This window comes from Leptodactylus fuscus, chromosome 1 (genome assembly GCF_031893055.1).
Source record: "Leptodactylus fuscus isolate aLepFus1 chromosome 1, aLepFus1.hap2, whole genome shotgun sequence".
Classification (NCBI taxonomy): Eukaryota; Metazoa; Chordata; class Amphibia; order Anura; family Leptodactylidae; genus Leptodactylus; species Leptodactylus fuscus.
The window spans coordinates 89,022,559-89,044,656 of NC_134265.1; the positions used below are offsets into that span (position 1 = coordinate 89,022,559).

The 22,098-nt window shown below is 39.6% G+C and overlaps 1 protein-coding gene across 2 annotated transcripts in view; it reads left to right on the plus strand.

Moving 5' to 3' along the window:
• TESC (tescalcin) overlaps nucleotides 1-22,098 on the plus strand; it is a 67,575-nt gene that overhangs the window by 39,246 nt on the left and 6,231 nt on the right. For both annotated transcript variants that reach the window (XM_075262455.1, XM_075262456.1), the window contains 5 exons: nucleotides 2,174-2,254; nucleotides 3,403-3,542; nucleotides 6,892-6,953; nucleotides 7,046-7,153; nucleotides 18,939-18,986. In XM_075262455.1, the coding sequence (XP_075118556.1) occupies nucleotides 2,174-2,254; nucleotides 3,403-3,542; nucleotides 6,892-6,953; nucleotides 7,046-7,153; nucleotides 18,939-18,986 (439 nt within the window). The remainder of the gene's footprint in view (nucleotides 1-2,173; nucleotides 2,255-3,402; nucleotides 3,543-6,891; nucleotides 6,954-7,045; nucleotides 7,154-18,938; nucleotides 18,987-22,098) is intronic.

The following is a 22,098-nucleotide window of genomic DNA, read 5'->3' on the forward strand; positions in this document are numbered from 1 at the left end:
GCTCGGTTACCTGTACATTAGAGGGATGCTTTATACTTCCTATCACAAAGTGGGTGTAGACACCAATTTTGGGTTAGATCTGCCATTCTCTCTCTCTTAAGTACGGTGATCAAATATCAGTAAAAAAGATGAGTGATGAAAGTATATGAGATACGAATATGGAGATAAAGTGCGAATGAGGCCGGCCACAGTTTCCTTCACAGATGGATAGCAAAAAGTCTGAAAAGATTTTGAAGGAACTGTTGTGCCGAATCAAGTCTAGTTATTATCAGTAATTTTGGGGTCCCTCATGTCAGCTCCCCTCAAGTTGTAAGTTGATGGCATATCCTACTGATAAGTTATCTCTGAGATCAAATGACACCTGTAAGACTGAGGCCTCATTCACATTTGTATCGGTAATCCGTTCGGGGGGTCCCCATGCGGACTATAGACTATAATGGGGTCTCTGTGCTTTCCGCATGGTCTCCGCAGGGAACATGCGGACAGGAAAGTAGATTGTGAACTACTTTTCTGTCCACATGACTCGTGCGGAGACCGTGTGGAAAGGAAAAAGACCCCATTATAGTCAATGGGGTCCGTGTGCTTTCACTGCATACCGCTTGCCAATGCATTCAGTAGTCCTGTTCTCTCCCGAACGGAATACCAACACAGATGTGAACGAGGCTTAAGATCTGATTCACACAACAATGCTATTTTTGACGTTTCTAACACCTGTTTGCATCCGTTCCAATCCGTTTTTTCATCTGTTTTTCAAAGGGACAATAAAAAGCTGTTGAATTTCATTTAACAGCATGACTCAGATGTCAGTCTATTTTACAACTATTAAAAATAGATCAATTAATTTCTATTGGATCCATTTATCCATCAAAATGGACAAAGATAAAGCAAGTCCTTTGTTACTGACCTTTTTTTCTGTCAATAAAACAAACATACAGTCATCCATCCATGGTATGTGAATAAGGCCTAGGGCTACAAGTCAAATACTCTCCTTGGTGTTCACTGCAGACATCTTGCAACAGACCCACCTGTGGGGAAAAAAAAGTTTAAGGCAGGTAACCCTTGGTCACGTGACTCTAGCCTAAGGCCACACATAACAAAATGCAGCTACAAAACAAATAAAAAAAATTAAAGATGTTTTACCCCACAGAATTTTTTCAGCTGTGTTTCTGCAATGTGTGGCCTTGGCTTTTAAGTTTTGCAGTGTAATTGCTGAAAACTGTGGGTGAACCTACAGCGTAAGAAACTTTGTGTAAATGGGATTTATTTAGGATCCATCCACTTCATTGATCTAGTACTTTGCAGCAGGTTAGCATAACATAGAGACTAACCCGCTGAGAGTACGCCACACAGTCCCCTTCATTGTGTTCTGAGTACAGCTTCATACTGTTCTACACTGTCTACCAATAAGTATTTGGACACCGGTGGTAGAATAGAAAAACATTTATTCCTATTCAGTAGTTCATAGAAGCCAGCAGATTCTTCCTTACGGATGGTATTGATCGACACAATACTCCCGGGTGCCTGGTGAATCTCCTGGTGTATGTGAGCCATCAGTTGGGAATGGTTTCTCTGGCTGGCACACATCAGTCTCTATCTCCCAGTTTCGGGGTTCTGCCAACTCGGGGCAAATTCCGACAATCACCGTTCACCTTCGTATTCATAATCACATAGGCCACTGTCAATTTTAGGTAATTCAGTTTGCTTGCTATGTCCCTTAAGGTTTGACCATTTCTGTGGCACCCAACAATTACCGCTTTCTCAAAATCGGACAACTCTGCACTCCGTGGCATCTTGCATGCGACTAATGCCAATACACTAATGCCAATGCTGTTTCCTATTTAACAGTGGAAGGTGTGACGTACATCACAACTGCAGATATCTTCATTAGCATGGTGTCCAAATACTTATGGTAGACAGTGTGTAATGGCTATGCATATTTTTTTGAGCCAAAGCCAGGAATGGCTACAAATGGATTGGGATATATATAGGAAGTTCTTATACTTTTACTTTCTGACCAATCCACTCCTGGCTTTGGCTCCAAAAAATGCAAAAAAATTGACAATAATAAAAAGCTGTGTTTCCGCTATCTGGGGCTTTAGCCTCAGTGGGTTTTTTTTTTGTATTATTAGATGATGGATTAAATGTAATCATTTTAATTTTTACCTTTTTCCAGAAAAAGTGACTTGGAAAAAATTGCAGACTTGGAGCAGAATCCTATTAGAGGCAAAATAAAAAATGCATTTTTTGACAGAAGGTACGTTTAAGAGGCTTGCACATGAATGATTCTCTGGCCAATAAATAGTCATATCATTTTTTACTGCTTTGTCTGACTAGTATTAGGCTGCTGACAGTCCTATATATACATTTATACAATAAATTAATAGACATATATTTAGATTCTTGATAGAAAAATTATTGTAAGTGTATCCACATTGAAAAGCTATGATCATTTGCAGTAAAAACACACATTTTGGCTACATACTGGTATACATGATGGGAGAGATATAAGATACCATGAGAGGAGACTGGCGGCACTCTCTGCTTAACAAACAGAAACATTTCCAAAATGTTTTGTGCAAAAAGATAGGAGAAGCTTAGCAAGCCAATTGATTCATGCCATAAGACCACAGAACTGGAAATCCGGGCCTGTTGTCAACCGATTCAAATCCGTTCTGCATACACTAGTACATTGCCATAGGCTATAATCTCATATAGCTGGGAAATGTGCAGAATTTAGAAAATACGAAGAGACGGATTTATCATTTAACACCACATCCATTCAGTTAACCCCTCAGCTGATAGTTGCCTCTAACATGCTGCCAGTATATCGGTTTTGACCTGTAGAGATAGATAGATACTGTAGATAGATAGATAGATAGATAGATAGATAGATAGATAGATAGATAGATAGGATAATGTAGATAGATTGATGATTAGAGACATAGATAGATAGATAGATAGATAGATAGAGATAGATAGATAGATAGATAGATAGATAGATAGATAGATAGATAGATAGATAGATAGATAGATAGATAGAAGTAATTGTGTCTCTCATGTACTCTGCATATGTCATGGATCATAACAATGATAAATATAGATGTATCCCCATTGATGTCACTCACTCATGTCCCAGTTTATCAAAATTGAACTATTTAGAGTAGTTTTCATCAGTTAGAGATAGTTTGTGGCTTTGACCCAAATGAATAATTAATCAGAGTTCCCATGTGGTATTTAGTTAGGACACGCCGAGCTCCAGAGATTGGGGACAGAACGGAGCTTGTTCCCAATGTATGTGCTATTTTAATGATGCTGGATTCTGTCTTGTCATACTGTGCCCTCATTGTTGTACATCGCTATAAGGCAGTCATAGGTTGTCCTATTATTTTTGTTCTGTTGCAGGAATCTACAGACGGGGTCTCAGGGGTATGAAAGTGAGATTAACTTTGAACAATTTCTCATCATTATGTCTTACTTCCGCCCCATGGGTGGGCAAATGGATGAGGAGAACATAAGTTCATGTCGTAAAGACAAGCTGAGATGTAAGTATATTTTTGCAGGTCATGCTTATATAAATGTAAGTCATTACATACCCATGTAAGCGTGTATTACTTTGTTACTATTATTATTATTTATATGATCTCACCTCTGTATTATACTTATTATATTATCATCTGTAATAGAGACTTGCATTGGAGGTCCCTTCAGTCATTTCAGAAAGTTTGAGGTTCATTCTTCTTAGGCTCAGTTCACATCTGCGTTCGGTAAACCAATTCAGGGAGTTCACATGGGGACCCCCCGAACGGAAAACCGAACGCATTGACAAGCGGTGAGCTTATGACAGCACACGGACCCCATAGACTAGAATGGGGTCCGTGTGTTTTCCACGCGGTATCTGCACAGAACATGTGGACAGAGAAGTGCTTCATGAACTAGTTTCCTATCCGCATTTTTCGTCCGGACACCACGCGGAAAGCACACCGACCCAATTATAGTCTGTGGTGTTTCATTGCTCACCGCTTGCCAATGCGTTCAGTATTCTGTTCGGGGACCCCATACGGACTCCCCTAATGGAATACCAAACGCTGATGTGAACCAGGCCTAACTTCTATATGTCTAGAAAAGGGAGTGTCTTAGAGGAGAAGAGGTGTGGCTTAAAGGTGTAAACGTGGCTTTTTACAGTCAGAGCAAAGTGTATGGGATTCTAGCAAATCCCATGCCCGCTTTTCGGTAAAAACCGCACTGCAGACATGCAGCGATTTCAAAACCGGCGTGGCTTTGGAAATCACAATATACCATTTATACCTATGGAAATGCCGGTGGTTTCCCCATAGTTATAATTGAAATAGAAACTCCGCAGAGCAAACCCCTGTGATCTTTCTGTCTAAAGCGTAGTGGGAAGAACCGCGATGCATTGTCGCTGTAGTTTTCCCACAGTGCCTTTTTGTTGCGGAATACCACTTGGGGCCTCAGCCTCTAAAAAGTGCTAAAATTTTGGCCCAAATGAAATAAGCATATGATGATTTAAGTGTAATTAATGTAAAATACTATCAACATCATATAGCTACAAATAATCTTGCACTTTCAAGCAAGTTTAAGACTTCCTAGGGTCCATGGGAAAACGGTATGGATAGCACATGGATGATATTGGCGCTGTCCATGCACTCCATGGATCCATTCATTTCCTCCAGCGAGCCTGAGCCACAAAACGGGTAGGAAGACTGGTCCTGAGATTTAGCCTGGGTTCACAGCCCCCTACGCAGACCTGTGATAATACAGAGGTCTGTGAATGGGGCCATAGAAAATAATGTCAGTGTGCTAGCCATGGTTTCAAAAAGCACATGGTTGTGTGCATGAAACCTTACGGTCCATTCACATGGAGGAAAATGGTGAGGAATTTGGTGTGGAATTTCAGCACTGAAAAAAAAGCCTCTCATTGACTTCAATGGGTTTCTTTTTCTGCTAGCAATTTAAAATAAAAAATAAAAAAGCAATTTCTTTTTCTGAAATTCCACACCAAATTCCTCACCAGTTTCCTCCGTGTGAATGGAGCCTTATACAGTTTTATGTACAACTTATGCAAATACTATAAACCTTTTTCAGTTTCAGGACGTTATAAATAACTTGAGCTAGAGAAACACTAAATGTAAGATGCAACGTACCTTCTCAGCATGGATAAGGCTATAATTACAGAGGAGTTAATAATACATTATTATGTATGTTACAAATGTGGAGGCATCATTGCCGTCCTGGACAATATGGAAAGGTATAATTATATGTGACTTAATAAAGTAGAAGACACAAGATCATCAAGTTCAACCTGTTTTTCAATGCTTTGCATTACATGGTGACTGGCTGTTGAACCCAACATGATACTACTTGTATTGCAACAAATATTATTGAAAGGGGCTGTAAGAGATTAGATAAAGTGTCTGATTTCTTCCAGACACAGCGCCAATTTGTCAAGGGGTTTTGTCTTGTATTACTGCTCTCCACCATTCAGGTAAATGGGTCTGAGCTTCAATCGGAGACAAGAGAACTGTTATTCTGAGCACAGATTTTTCCTAATCTCATATTACCCCTGATTTTTATTTCTCCAAAGAAGACAATCTTCCTAGTGTTTTTGCTGTTCAGTGATCCCATGTTTTATATGTTCAGGTATAGACACTGCTTTACTTATTTAGATTTGTTCTTTGTGCTATCCTCACTTTTAGGGTTAATGCATTCTAAGTCTACAGCATACTGCATTGGTTGTGAAATAACCAATTTAGAACCCAAGTTATGCAATTTCATAGGAACCGGTCTCTAGAGCAGTGTTTCCCAAGCAGGCACCACATGACCTGATCAGGGGTTTGCCAGAAGACAGCAGCAGAATATAGGAATTAGCCTTATAGTATCCTGCTCTGACATGCAGGGCCCTCAGTCCCATTGTGTGAAATGGCTTTCTTTGTAATGTATCTTTCTGTCTGTATTTGAACCCTACAAATTGTACAGTGCTGCGGAATATGTTGGCGCTATAGAACTAAAATTTATTATTATTATTATTAATTATTATTATTATTGCTTAGCAAAACAGTATGTGATTCTGGGCCAGATAATAGCAGTAAGCAAAAATTCTCAAAGAGTAAGGCATGGTAAAATCCAACTGCGCAATCCTTCTTATCCCTAACATCTGCCAGGACTTCCCTTACACATTAGATGGCCAGGCTAACCCCACAATTGTCAGGTTCAGCTGACATTCAATAAGCATATATTACACCTCAAAGGGAGTCTGTCAACAGTAAATTGGTTATAAATCTAATCCCCGTACCTTGAAGAGGTGATTCTACATTTTCTAAATATGCCTCTGTTACTCAGCTTTGGAGCCCTATTTTAATGTAAATTATCATTTTATACAAAATCCACTTCCTTGTATCCTTTAATAATGCGGTGCGAACATTTGAGTCTGGCACAGTTGGAATATCCAGCCTTTACCATTCACAGGCAATGATAGCAGTTAGTTTTGGTGCCTGATGTGCTACTTATGCTATCTATTCTCAGGTGGTTGGTATCAGACAGGAACAGACAAGAGGACGTGATGCAAATCAGATGCTGTCAAATCTCAGAATCACACCCAGTTGTCTTCTCCTCCCTTTAACCAGCCCCACAGACTGATTGACAGCATTATGTGCACACACTGGTACAGGGAGAGCTGTCAATCATTCTGTGTCAGCTGGGTAAGCAGGACTCTCTCTGTCTATCCTAGGAGTCCTGTCAGAATTGACTCTGCTTTTTGCTCAGAAATCCTGATTCGCTTTATCATTTCTTTCTAAGTGTTCATACCTAAATAGTCATACAAATAATACAGCAAAAACTATAGTAAATGGTAAACTGTGGACTTCTTTATTTCAGTTCTGTTCAACATGTATGACACCGACAATGACAGCAAGATCACCTTGGATGAATATAGAAATGTATGTATGCAATGGTATAAAATATGACGTTTTACTGATATAGCATTTGATGTTTACTGTATAAAATGAACCTTTCTTTTCATCCTGTGCAGGTGGTAGAAGAATTGCTATCTGGGAATCTGCACATTGAGAAAGAAACAGCAAGGTCTATAGCAGATGGGGCTATGATGGAAGCAGCCGGCATTTGTGTGGGGCAAATGGTAATATACTTCTTACTATAGTCATGAACATAGTATTACACCTAGAAGATATATTTCAATCAAAAATATCACATTTTAAGGAATTCATGACAATGGTATTGATGACCTATCTTTAGGATTGATCATTAATATCAGATCGGAGAGGGTCTGACACCTGGCGCCCCTACTGATCAGCTGTTTAAAGAGCTCTTGGCCACTTTCTTTTTTCAGGCTCATGTTCTTATGTCTATTGGTCACATGGTCTCGCTCCAGCTCGGTCCCATTCAAATGAATGGTATGGAGTGAAGAGGCCTTCCCTGTCAATGTGTGAGTTGTAATATAGTTCCTACAGAAAGTTGTAACTTTCCTGGACTTTGGTACCACTTTGTATAATTTTCTGCATTGAGTCTATTACTGATACTTTGCCTTTTTGTCAAGCACCTACACCAGTGTCAGAATTCTGCTGTATCACATGCTGGTTAACTATTCAGTAGGGCTAATCTATGTTTGACCACCCAACATGGTTTCAGGGTTGTTTTGTGGAATAATAAGATATGGCAGATACTCTTCTCTGTGCTGCCAATACTAGTCTACAGCTTTTCGAATATTCAGTCTCCTGTCTCCGTTCTTTGGGGATCCTATAACATCAGGTAATTTTTGACTGGAGGCTTCTGTTCCATTCTATCAGTACAGTGTTTCATTTGTGTAATATATATATATATATATATATATATATATATATATATATATATACAGTCCTATGAAAAAGTTTGGGCACCCCTATTAATCTTAATCATTTTTAGTTCTAAATATTTTGGTGTTTGCAACAGCCATTTCAGTTTGATATATCTAATAACTGATGGGCACAGTAATATTTCAGGATTGAAATGAGGTTTATTGTACTAACAGAAAATGCGCAATATGCATTAAACCAAAATTTGACCGGTGCAAAAGTATGGGCACCCTTATCATTTTATTGATTTGAATACTCCTAACTACTTTTTACTGACTTACTGAAGCACAAAATTGGTTTTGTAACCTCAGTGAGCTTTGAACTTCATAGCCAGGTGTATCCAATCATGAGAAAAGGTATTTAAGGTGGCCAATTGCAAGTTGTTCTACTATTTGAATCTCCTCTGAAGAGTGGCATCATGGGCTACTCAAAACAACTCTCAAATGATCTGAAAACAAAGATTGTTCAACATAGTTGTTCAGGGGAAGGATACAAAACGTTGTCTCAGAGATTTAACCTGTCAGTTTCCACTGTGAGGAACATAGTAAGGAAATGGAAGACCACAGGGACAGTTCTTGTTAAGCCCAGAAGTGGCAGGCCAAGAAAAATATCAGAAAGGCAGAGAAGAAGAATGGTGAGAACAGTCAAGGACAATCCACAGACCACCTCCAAAGAGCTGCAGCATCATCTTGCTGCAGATGGTGTCACTGTGCATCGGTCAACTATACAGCGCACTTTGCACAAATAGAAGCTGTATGGGAGAGTGATGAGAAAGAAGCCGTTTCTGCACGTACGCCACAAATAGAGTTGCCTGAGGTATGAAAAAGCACATTTGGACAAGGCAGCTTCATTTTGGAAACAAAAATTGAGTTGTTTGGTTATAAAAAAAAGGCGTTATGCATGGCGTCCAAAAAGAAACAGCATTCCAAGAAAAACACATGCTACCCACTGTAAAATTTGGTGGAGGTTCCATCATGCTTTGGGGCTGTGTGGCCAATGCCGGCATTGGGAATCTTGTTAAAGTTGAGGGTCGCATGGATTCCACTCAGTATCAGCAGATTCTTGAGAATAATGTTCAAGAATCAGTGACGAAGTTGAAGTTACGCCGGGGATGGATATTTCAGCAAGACAATGATCCAAAACACCGCTCCAAATCCTCAGGCATTCATGCAGAGGAACAATTACAATGTTCTGGAATGGCCATCCCAGTCCCCAGACCTGAATATCATTGAACATCTGTGGGATGATTTGAAGCGGGCTGTCCATGCTCGGCGACCATCTAACTTAACTGAACTTGAATTGTTTGTCCAAAATACCTTTATCCAGGATCCAGGAACTGATTAAAAGCTACAGGAAGCGACTAGAGGCTGTTATCTTTGCAAAAGGAGGATGTACTAAATATTAATGTCACTTTTCTGTTGAGGTGCCCATACTTTTGCACCGGTCAAATTTTGGTTTAATGCATATTGCGCATTTTCTGTTAGTACAATAAACCTCATTTCAATCCTGAAATATTACTGTGTCCATCAGTTATTAGATATATCAAACTGAAATGGCTGTTGCAAATACCAAAATATTTAGAACTAAAAATGATTAAGATTAATAGGGGTGCCCAAACTTTTTCATAGGACTGTATATATATGAATATATTTCCCCTACTAATAATACCAATAACAAGTAAAACACTGTTTTGCAGCCTGAACATTTGCAATAAAAGGTCAAACCAGAGATCATATTTTTTCTATGTTAAATTGACAATAGCCATGAGATTTCTGACAAGCAGGAATATCTGTCAAGGACGTTTTTTCAGGTTTCAGAGAATCAGACAATTAAATGTAATGGTTTTGCTACTGTGAAAGCGTAATACTAATAATAGCTTTAGATAGTGTATATAAAAATTGTAGCCAAAAAACAAGTAATACATAATGAACTGAAGCCCATTGCAATAGCCTTTCCCAAGTAAAATCCTTAAGTGGGCCAGATGTCAAATTGGTTGGTGTATACGCCATTTCCTTATAGACTTCCACATAGAGCTCAAATGACACAATTATATACTACCCAAATAATACTATCAATGAAAAAAGGAATATAGTGCCATTCCCTTAAGCTATAATTCCAAAATTTCTGGCATTAAGTGCGGGATTGAGAATGTGAAACGTTGGTGCCCTGGTCATTAGTGCCCCCTATCAGCAGTGACTAGTGTTGCATCACACAGGCTACACATTCCTTATAGAAAAAAATTGCTGCAAAATTGTATTATTTAATTCAACTCATTGGAGTCTCTCCTGGTTGCTGGATTTTGGGGTACTTCTGCTTGTTTGTTGGATACACATTCCTTAGGTGATCCCTAGGTGATAATGGCTAAAGTATATTTGGTTTTAAATGTAAAAACATGGAACCCTGCAAATTCTAAGTAATGCCCGGTTCACACATGCTGATGTGCTCCATCCGTAAGGGTCCGCATGAGGACCCCTACGAACGGAACATAAGCGCAACTGCAAGCGCTGTGCAGTTCAAGCGCACAGGCCCCATAAACTATAATGGGTTCCGTGGGCTTGCCGTGCACTGCCCGCACGAATCGTTCGTGCGGGCAGTGCGCGGCAAGCCCACGGAACACATTATAGTATATGGGGCCCGTGCGCTTGAACTCCAAAGCGCTTGCAGTTGCACTTGTATTCCGTCCGGGAGGGACCTCATGCGGACTCCTTACGGACAGAACACATCACCATGTGTGAACCGGCCCTAAGCTGGACGATCTTGCAGTCATCTGTTTCTCCTTCCATCCATACACTCTTAAAAAGTGTTGCGGATAAACAAAACTAAAGTATAATTGCAGAATCTGTCAACGATTTGCTTGTAGTCTGGAACTATGGAGACATCTAGGTCTACGAAGGAATTATAGGCACAATGTGGTTGGATATTTTCAATCGAGGCCAAAGTATTCTATATTTCAAGACGCAAAATATAACTCTTTCCAACTCCATGTTTTCTCATAGGCTCGAGTTTTTTGGGGATTCAACCCTTTTCAGTATTTGATAAGTTTAGAGTATATCAGTTTTGGGCATGTAGTCAAGCTGGAACGCTATTTCAGCGATTGACATATTGGCAAAGTAAATTGCAATATTATGACAAATGGTAAATGTGGAAGATTGGAAGGACATATTTTTCATTTTAGTGCAGTATATTTCAGCAGCAGTAAAGCTGATAGATATAGGAAGCATGGAAATATAGTTTACGCAGGGGGGGGCCTGCAATATGTGAAGTACATAGAAAAAGACTGGCTGTGTATTTCACAGGAACATTCTGTTAAGCGCCAAAGGGATTTTGAGGTTATTTTGATAAGAAATAGATGTGCAGTTTCCATCATCTCCCACAGCCTAGCACCAGTCCCTCACACAAATTAGCAATGACATTTATTGCCAATTATACATGTGAATGGACGGGCAGATGGAGCTTAATGTCTGAGTCTACACCATCATGTGTTTTCGGAGAAGTCCTACCGTTTAACCCGAAAGACTCAGGATTCATTTGACTACCTTAACTTTCAGAAACACCCTATTCATCAATTTTACGACTAAATATGCCCTAGTACAACTATTTATAAGTATAAAACCATATGGCGGAGACATCTATAAATATAGGAAATGGTATAAAAGTAATTGCTTTGTCAAGTCTTTATAAATTTGTAATAAAAGAAAATTGTGGCGACCGGCAACTCATACCTTATTCTAGGAAAGAATACAACGGCTTATGGTGGTGTACAGTGACACACATGGACTCACCTAGGTGTGAACAATGTATAAATCTCAAAATACTCACTACCTTGTGCCATCATAGGCTTATAGGCATTGATCTGAAGTCCATTTCGGTTATGACAGGTTCACAGCTCATCAATAACATTATAGTAAAAAAACATCCCTTGTTAGGTCATCATTGTTTTATTACTGGAACATAAACTTTACTATCTTGCAGATAACAAGATGAATGTAACCTAGAGTTTACACTCTACAGTCAAAGGGCATCACTTTTGTTCTCATAGGCAATGCTTCCTACCATACTTACAGACTAGGCCTCTGGTCTTTTGTGACATAGACATGTGGACAAAATTGTTGGTACCCCTCATTTAACCCCTTAGTGACCAGCCTATTTTAGACCTTAATGACCAAGCCAAATTTTGGAAATTTGCCCTGTGTGACTTTATCAGTGAATAATTCTGTAACAGTATAGCGCATCCAAGCGATTCTGATATTGTTTTTTCGTGACATGTTTTACTTTACTGAGAAGGTAAAATTAGACTGATATAACTTGTGTAAATTTTTTAAAAAACTCGCAAATGCTGAAAATTTTTAAATTTTTACAATGTTTTCCATTTTCAGCTGCGATATCTCACATATGCACAATAATACAGGGCAAAAAAGTTACTAGTTATATATTTCCAAATGTTCCTTTTGTGTTTCAAGCATATTTGAAATAATTTTAGCATATTTGAGTAATTTAGACAATTTAGAAGTTTATCAAGTTTATAAGCAAATTTTGGAAATTTTGAGTTTGTGATTTTTTCCTGTACCAAGCTATGTTTGCAGACAGGAATTGGTGACATAATGACAGAACCTCCCATTAAATGACTCAATTTGTAAAACTAGACCCCTTCAGGTATTCTTTGAGGGGTATAGTGAGCATTTTGATCAAACAAATATTGTTTTGCAAGAATTATTACAAATGATGAAAAAAATTACATTTTCATTTTCTTCAAATATGTGTCATTTTAAAACCAGTTTTTTTGCACACAACACATCAAAAAGAAGAAACACACCCCAAAATATATCACCCCACTTCTCCCGTGTTAAAAAATGTACACTTTGTGTCCTTAGTCCTATATATGCACGTACAGTAGGGCCTAAGAGGTAGGGAAGGCCAAATGGATTTCAAAGCACAAATTTTGCTTGCAGATATTTTAGGCCCATTGCTCATTTGAACAAGATTTGAGTTACCAAAGCAATTGAAAACCCCCATAAATGACACCATTCTATAAACTAGACCCCTTAAGGTATTCATTGAGGGGTAAAGTGAGTACTTTGACCCCATATGTTTTTAGAAAATTTGCGTCAAACAAAAAAATGTCATTTTGTTACACAAAAGTGTCATTTTATAGGCAGTTTTTTTGCACATAACACATGAAAATGAAGAAAAAACACTCCAAAATAGATGACTCCATTTCTCCTGTGTTCAAAAATGTACACTTTGTGGCCTTAATTCTATGTACGGACGCCCGGTAGGGCCCAAAAAGAAGGGAGCACCAACTGGATTTCAAGACACAATTTTTGCTTCCAAATGTTTCAGGTCCATTGCGCATTCAAGCAAGATTTGAGTTACCTAAACAATTGAAACCCCCCATAAATGACACCATTTTATAAACTAGACCCCTTGAGGTATTCATTGAGGGGTATAGTGAGTATTTTGACCCCATAGGTTTTAAAAGAATTTGTGTCAAACAAAAAATTGTCATATTCTTTACACAAAAGAGTCATTTTAAAGGCAGTTTTTTTGCACACAAGGCATGAAAATAAAGGAAAACACCCCAAAATAGATGGCCCCATTTCTCCCGTGTTCAAAAATGTACACTTTGTGGCCTTAATCCTATGTACGGACGCACGGTAGGGCCCAAAAAGATGGGATCACCAACTGGATTTCAAGACTCAAATTTTGCTTGCAGATATTTTAGGCCCATTGCACATTCAAACAAGATTTACGTTACCAAAACAATTGAAACCCCCCATAAATGACCCCATTTTATAAACTAGACCCCTTAAGGTATTCATTGAGGAGTATAGTGAGTATTTTGACCCTATAACCTTTTCACAGATTTTACTAACCTTGGGATGTGTAGGTTAAAAATTACTAAAATGTCCCTTTATCCCCAAAGTTTTCATTTTCACAAGGGGTTAAATGAGAAAAAGCCCCCCTCAGTTTGTTACACAATTTCTCCTGAACACGGCAATACCCCATATGTGGCCATAATCTGCTGTATGGGGACATGGTGGGGCTCCGAATGGAAAGAGCGTTATTTGGGTTTTGGAGGGCAGATTTTCCTGGAATAGTTTTCAGGTGCCATGTCACATTTGCTGAACCCCTAAAGTACCAATACAATGGAAACCCCTCAAATGTGACCCCATTTTAAAAACTACACCCATCAAAGAATGTATCAAGGTGTATTATCACTCTGAGCCTAAAAATGCTTAAGAAAAAACACAGTCCACAGCTCACCATAAATCTTAAAGAGAATCAGCTAGACCAAGAGTGCACGAAAAAATACACCCCCGGCTGGGGTGGAACAATGCAAGAACCCAGTAGAAAAATATTCCTTCAGCACAAGAGGTCTATAGTAAAACTTGACTTTTATTGGAAAAATATAAAAAATAGGTACCAGACATAGGAAAAAAGATGTAGAAAAACTTACATGGTCAATTCCAAGTATGCATGTATGGACAAGCTTGTCTGTCTTCAACCATACATGCATACTTGGAATTGACCATGTAAGTTTTTCTACATCTTTTTTCCTATGTCTGGTACCTATTTTTTATATTTTTCCAATAAAAGTCAAGTTTTACTATAGACCTCTTGTGCTGAAGGAATATTTTTCTACTAAAAATGCTTCCCAAAAATTAATGTACAAAATGAAAATTGAAATTTTGAAAGAAATCTGCCATTTCGGTGCCCAATACGTTGCACCCACTTTGTGTTGTCAGAGACCAGCACTCCTAAAACTATTAAGTGGGCCATCCCGAGGGTCAAAAAATTATATATGTGGGTGTAAACTGCTGCTTGGGAACACAGCAGGGCTCAGAAGGGAAGGAGCACTGTGCTTTTTAGCTTTTGGGGTACAGATTTAGAGGGACCCTCTGGGCGCCATGATGTTTTTGCAGAGCCCTGGAGGTTCCAGTAAACTGGAATTCCCTAAGAAGTGACCCCATTTTGTAGGGGCAATTTTAGGGTCTCGGCAAATATGACATGGTGTCCAAACACCAACAATGTAAATCTGCACTCCAAAAGCACATAGCGCTCCTTCACATCTGCACCCTGCTGTGTACCCAAATGGCGGTGTATGCCCACATGTATGACACTGGTGTACCCCGGATAACGGACTTAATGCCATATGTGGGTAGAATCGGCTGTTTGGGCACAGCCGGGCACAGAAGGGAAGGAGCGCTATTTTGTTTTTTGGCGCACAGTTTGGTTTTTGGACATCACTTTTGCAAAGACCCTGAATTGCCAATAAAGTGGAATCTGCAGACATGTCACCCCATTTTGGACACTAGCCCACTGATGGGATTTATCAAGTGGTGTAGCGAGCGCTTTTAACCCTTGAGGGTTGCATTTATTTAGTTTCCAGAAATGAAATTGCAACTGACAATGAGAAGTTAAAAATGAAATTTTTCCAGAGATTCGCCATTTCAGTATCTGATATGTTGTGCCCAACTTATGTCAGCAAAGATACACACTCCAAAAATTGTTAAGTGGGTATCCCGGGCACAACGGCTTTTAGAGCGTTCATCTCTGATACAAGGCGGGCACCACATATTATGCACTGAAATGACGGATTCCTGGAAAAATTGGTATTTTCACTTCTCACAATCAGCTTCGTATTCATTTATGGATAATAAGTTATAGTAACACATGGGGGTTAAAAATGCTCTCTGTACCCCTGGATAAATCCTTCAGAGGTGTAGTTTCCAAAATAAGGTCTCATATCAGGGGATTCCACATTACTGGCGTTTCAGCTCTACAAAAGTGTCATGGCATCCAAAAACCAAACCGTCTGTGCTCCAAAAACCCAATAACCCTTCTTCCCTTCTGTGTCCAGCTGTGCCCTAATATCAGTTAATACTCACATATGACATTACGTCCATTATCCCGGGTACACCAGTGTCATACATGTGTCATACATGTGGCATAAACTGCAGTTTGGGCCCACAGCAGGGAGCAGAAGGGAAGGAGCGCGATGCGGCTTTTGGAGTACAGATTCAGATGTTTGGTATCTGGACGCCATGTCATGTTTGTAGAGCCTGTAAAGTACCAGAAAAGTGGATTCCCCAAAGGAGTTACCCCATTTTGAAAACTGCACCCCTCAAAGAATTTATCAGGGGGTGTAGTGAGTATTAGTATCCCAGACGTGACTGCACAGCGGATGGCGAAGAGGGAATATATAAGCTGTGCGAAGAACATTGCAAACACCAAATTCCCTACTATGTCCCAGTAGCTCCTATGATTGGGGGAGTCACTCTGGGGGTCACTTTGGGGGTCATTTCTGGTGTCCGTTCCCTCATAAGGTGTAAATATGGAGTGTCCCCTGATATTCGCTCGCACAGCTTATATATTCCCTACCTGCCGCAGCCAGTTGTATTCTAATGATTTGGCGATTTTTGCGGGTTTTTGTCTTCACATTACTAGATGCTATATTTTCTTAATTTTTCTGGTGACGTGGCCATATAAGGGCTTGTTGTTTGCGGGATGAGGTGTATTTTGTAATGACACCATTTTTGGGTGCTTACAATCTATTGAGTACATTTTATTAACTCTTTTTTGCTGGATTTAAAAAAATAAAATCAATTCTGGCATTGAGTTTTCCCTTTTAAATTTTGCGCCATGCAGCGTACAGTATAAGTAACATGTAGCCTTTATTCTGCGGGTCGGTACGGTTACGGCGATACCTCATTTATAGTATTTTTTTATGCGATACTAATTCTGCAGAACAAAAACACATTTGGGGACATAAATCAGTGATTTTTGCATCGCCACCTTCTGAGAGGCGTAACATTTTTATTTTTACGTGGACAGTGTTGGTTGGGGGCTTATTTTTTGCGGGACAACCTGCGCTTTTTATTGGTACTATTGTGGGGTGTATATGACTTTTTGATCACTTTTTATAGCATATTTTCTAAGGTGAGATGGTGAAAAATCACTACTTCCGGCGGGTTTTTTCCGTTTTTTTCCCTCGACGTTTACCGTATACATTAAATATTATTTCAGTTTTATTGTACAGATCGTTACGGATGCGGCGATACCAAATATGTATTGTTTTTATTAATTTTTAGTTTTTTTTTTACATAACTCATTTTCTATAGAAAAAAGGAGACTTTTGGGGCTTTATAACTTTATTCATTTTTTTCAAAAGCTTTATTTATTTATTTTTCACTTTTTATTTCACTTTTTTATGTGTCCCTCTTAGGACACTTGATTCAGCAATGATTTCATTGCTGAATCAGTGTTACAGGCTGGAGACACAGGAGACACAGGCTGCACCTGTCTCCAGTCTGTAACAGGAAGCCAAGCGATGTAGACGCATCGCTTGGCTTCCTGACAACGTGGGCAGGATCAACCAGGTAACGGGGGGCTCAGGCAGTCTGGGGTCACTGGCCAGACCCCAGACTGCATGTTTTGTATATCGGCACCCTCCGATCTCGCCGCGGGGGGTGCCGATACCGCCGGCACCATCACGGAACCGCTTCAGTTCCGTGATCATGTTTGATCACGGAACTGAAGGGGTTAAAACCCCCCCATCGGAGACCCCTCAGATGGGGGGTTATGGAGCAGGGTCTTAGCTGTAAGATTCAGCTAAGATCCGCTCCAGTTACGTCGGAACTGACAGGGAATCCTTCCCTGACTGCCCGACGTAGTTTTCCTATAGGGCAGTCAGGAAGGACCTGTCAGTGCTGACGTAGATTCCCTATGGGCCGGTCGTTAAGGGGTTAATAAAAAAAAATGGTCACATAAATAACTTAAATCTAACCAAAGTCATAATAAATAAAAATTCCCCAAAAAATTATGTTGAAGCGAAAAGCAATGTCTGACTTTCATTTGTTCATAGAATTTTTATTATTACTTATATCAGATTCAAGTTATTTCTGGGACCATTGTGGGGTTTTCTTTCATTAAGTGAGAGGTACCAACAATTTTGTCCACATGTGTAGCACGTCCAGATAAAAGTCACAGTCATCCATTGCCCATTGAATTGAATTGAAAATATTAGCTATGTCATATAAAGTCACACATGTTTCCTACATCGGACCTAATCTCCCATTATCTCACTACACATAATCTCCAGTCAGCACAAGACCTTCTTTTTCTCTCTAATTCCCCTGTTCAAACAACCACCTCCATGATCTCTGATGTGCATCCACATGTTATGGAACTGGTACCACAATGCACTAGACTGACTCTCTCAGTCCAACCTAAAGATCCACTTCTTTGGATTAGTATACAACACTCATTAACCCTGATGCCAATATGCCACCATATAAGTAATATATTCTCACTTGTTGTCTCTGTCTACCTTCCCTTACAGATTGTAGGCTTTGAGTTTATTGTACTTGCGTTAGTCCTATGTACTGTATATACTCGAGTATAAGCCGAGTTTTTCAGCACAGTTTTTGTGCTGAAAAAGTCCCCCTCGGCTTATACTCGAGTCAAGCGCAGGGGGGATATTGTTATATACACTCCAGACACTGTATTGTTTGCACGGTGTAGGTTGCACTCCAGCCAGAAGGTCCACGGGGAGTGCAGCGGGATGCTCCTGCGGCAGCTCCAGGCTGGTGATGGTTCAGTTGCAGCTGCTCCTTGCTCTCCGCCTTCAGCTGCCGCCGGTCCGGACCCGCGGGGAGCACCAGCATCATCACTAACTGCGCAGAGAGTCAGCAGTTTTGGAGTCGAGTCCACAGGAAGATGGCGCTCCCCGCGGGACCGGCGGGGATGGCCATCTATAGGTTATGTTGCTAAACTAAGGAGGCTAACTTTCACATCCTTACAACGTCATAACGACTGGGTGCTTACAATAGAAAATGTTTATGGCCAGGTCTTCAGAAGAAAAGAATCCAACTCTCTACAGTGCAGTCAGGGAGCAGAGACCGCAAGTACAATGTTTGGCTACATAGCTTAAGGTCAGCAGCAAAGGAGTGCTACAGAAAAACTGACAAAGACAGATAAAAAACCCTAGGAGATATAGGTCACACTGCCAATCACGAATCACGTCTTGTATGTGTTTCTATACTCAAGCTATTTTATTTCTCCCTTTAACAGGAACCCGACCAAATATATGAAGGAATCACCTTTGAGGACTTTTTGAAGGTAACTTTGTCATTAGATTTTTCATTCTTGTCATCAGTTCCGCAGAAATTCACTGGTTCAAGTTCTTTGAGTGGTGGAAAGGGAAGCGTATGAAAACCCTGTGATTATATTTTATTGCTGTGAAGAAAGGCACTGTTTAGAAGGAATGAGCCTCTGAAAAGCTGGCCTTGTATGCTTATGTTATGTGTCAGCAGATGCTTCCAAAAGAGCGCTGCTTTGTAGACAGTTTCTACTCTCAAGGAGCATTACATTTCTCATGTTTCATTTTCCAACCAATCCAGATGTTCCCGTACATCACAAGATAAGCTATCTGCCACATACTTCTTGCTCTTCATCTATAACTTTTTTAAATTCTTTATTTTTCAATTTTTTAAATCTTTTATAGAATATAAAACATAATAATCAATAAAATAATAAATAAGAAACAACAAACTAAAACTGATCAACATTTATAATGGAAAGGAATAGGAAAGATGGAAATTAAAAAAAAAAAAACAATGCAATTGGCAGAATGCAATGACAAAGTGAGTTTTGGAAGAGATTACAAGACCTTCATGAGAAAATGAAGCAATGCTGTCTTTAATGGAGTGATACAGTATGTTTTCTCTATTGTCATGTTATTGTCTACTAGCTGGTACCCGCGACTTCGTCTGCGGTGATTGTAGAAGTGGGTATATACAGGCGCGGGTAAGGTTTTCGTAGTGTGTATAAGGGATGGGATATGAAATGTAACTTTGTATCTCGTTTTTGATTCAGAGAGTACGTGAGACTTTTATGTTGAAGGTAATTTGTATTTGAGCTGCTATATATACGGTGTTGTGAGAAACTTTACATAGTGACTTTGGGACAGAAGTATTTGAAGTTAACCCTTTCCCGCCGATGGCATTTTTGGATTTTCGTTTTTCGTTTTTGACTCCCCTCCTTCTAAACCCCATAACTTTTTTATTTCTCCGCTCCCAGAGCCATATGAGGTCTTAGTTTTTGCGGGACAAATTTTTCTTCATGATGCCACCATTATTTATTCTATATATTTTACTGGGAAGCAGGGAAAAAATTCAGAATGGGGTGGATTTGAAGAAAAAATGCATTTCTGCGACTTTCTTACGGGCTTTGGTTTTACGGCGTTCACTGTGCAACCAAAATGACATGTCCCCTGTATTCTGTGTTTCGTTATGATGCGGGGGATACCAAATTTATATAGTTTTATTTACATTTTGACCCCTTAAAAAAAATCCAAAACTGTGTTAAAAATTTTTTTTTTGAAAAGTCGCCATATTCCGACAGCCGTAACTTTTTTATACGTGCGTGTACGGGGATGTATAGGGCGTCTTTTTTGAGGGACCAGGTGTACTTTGTAGTTCTACCATTTTCGGGAAATGTTATTGCTTTGATCACTTTTTATTCAAATTTTTATCAGAATCAAAACAGTGAAAAAACGGCGGTTTGGCACTTTTGACCATTTTTCCGGCTACGGCGTTTACCGAACAGGAAAAATATTTGTATAGCTTTGTAGAGCGGGCAATTTCGGACGCGGCGATACCTAACATGTATGTGTTTCACAGTTTTTAACTATTTTTATATGTGTTCTAGGGAAAGGGGGGTGATTTGAATTTTTAATCCTTTTTATTTGTTTGTATTTTTTTTTTTAACTTTTTTAAACTTTTTTTTTGCATTTATTAGACCGCCTAGGGGTATTGACATGGGTGGGCGGTGTCGCGGATTGTCAGAGCGGTGGGGGTCGGCAAATATGGCTGCTCCGGGGCGTTAAAGAGAGCCTCCTGGAGTATCGGTAAAGTGAGGGGCAAAGTGGTAAAGTCTATGTATATGTGATTGTGTGGGGTTAGGGGCGAGGCTGTAGAGGGCAATATGAATTTTGTGGCTTGCTATGGTCCAAAGTGTGTGAGATTGCAGAGATGGTGGTGTGAGTTTGGGTTTTGTGGGGGTCCTGGCACAAACGTATGTGCGCTATTGTGACAAAAAGTAGCCTATTGCGCAATCGGGTGTATTAACTATGTTTGTGGAAAATTTCAGCTAAATCGGTCGAGCGGGTTTTGCGTGATTGAGGAACAAACATCCGAACATCCAAACTCACAAACCCACAAACTTTCACATTTATAATATTAATAGGATCTTGTGAACCCAGTGGATCAAGGAAGTTGAGGAGGTAGATTTACAAAAGGCACATCGTATTCTCCATATCTCATCGTATATGATTAGCTACTATATAAAGATGTATCCCTCCTTTCCCATCCTATAGGTTGTACATTTGATGAGACAAGTGGCGTAATATGTCCAGTTGCAAAATAAAACGTGGTACTCTGTTCCTCTATTTGTGGCCACTTAGTGGTTGTGTTGCTAGATATGGCATGCTAAAGATTTTGTTAGAATGCTACAATACACTAGTTCCATGAGTTACAATATTAATTGGTCCTTGGACTATTATAAGTTGAAACCATTGTGACTTGGGTCCTCTATTGGAAACTAGTAATTGGTTCCGAAGACTGCAAAATATAGATATAGAAAATTATTGTACATAAAAGTCAGAAACTGCTGCTAGAAGCTGTAAATCACGTTCTATGACAGTGACAGAAACTTTTCCAGGATCCTAAAAATTATATATACTGCACCTGGAAAATAACATGGACCTGCTCTTACATGGTGTCTAAAGGAACAACTCTTCCTGGCACATGTAAAAAGATGTGCAGAACATGTAGTACTGTACTATAAAGCAGAGAGGCGCTAGCGCTCAGTCATTGCATTCACTTCACAGGGATTTTACTAGTGAAATGGCCATACTAATTTGGTGGAACCTCCAGCTAAGGATTGTATGTTGAGTCTAGTGTTGAGCGAATAGTATTCGTCGAATACCTCGCCAGCATAGGAATGCGTGTAATCGGCCAAACACCAAGGGGTTAAATGCTTCAAAGATTCAATGCCTTTAACCCCTTGAGGCTCGGCCGATTACACGCATTCCTATGCCGGCGAGATATTTAACGAATACTATTCGCTCAACACTAGATGAGTCTAGTTCCAAGGTATAGTGGACCAAAAAAGACAAAAGATTTCTAAAAACTTATTGCATCCTTAGGCCATTGTAACATGAGAGCCGATG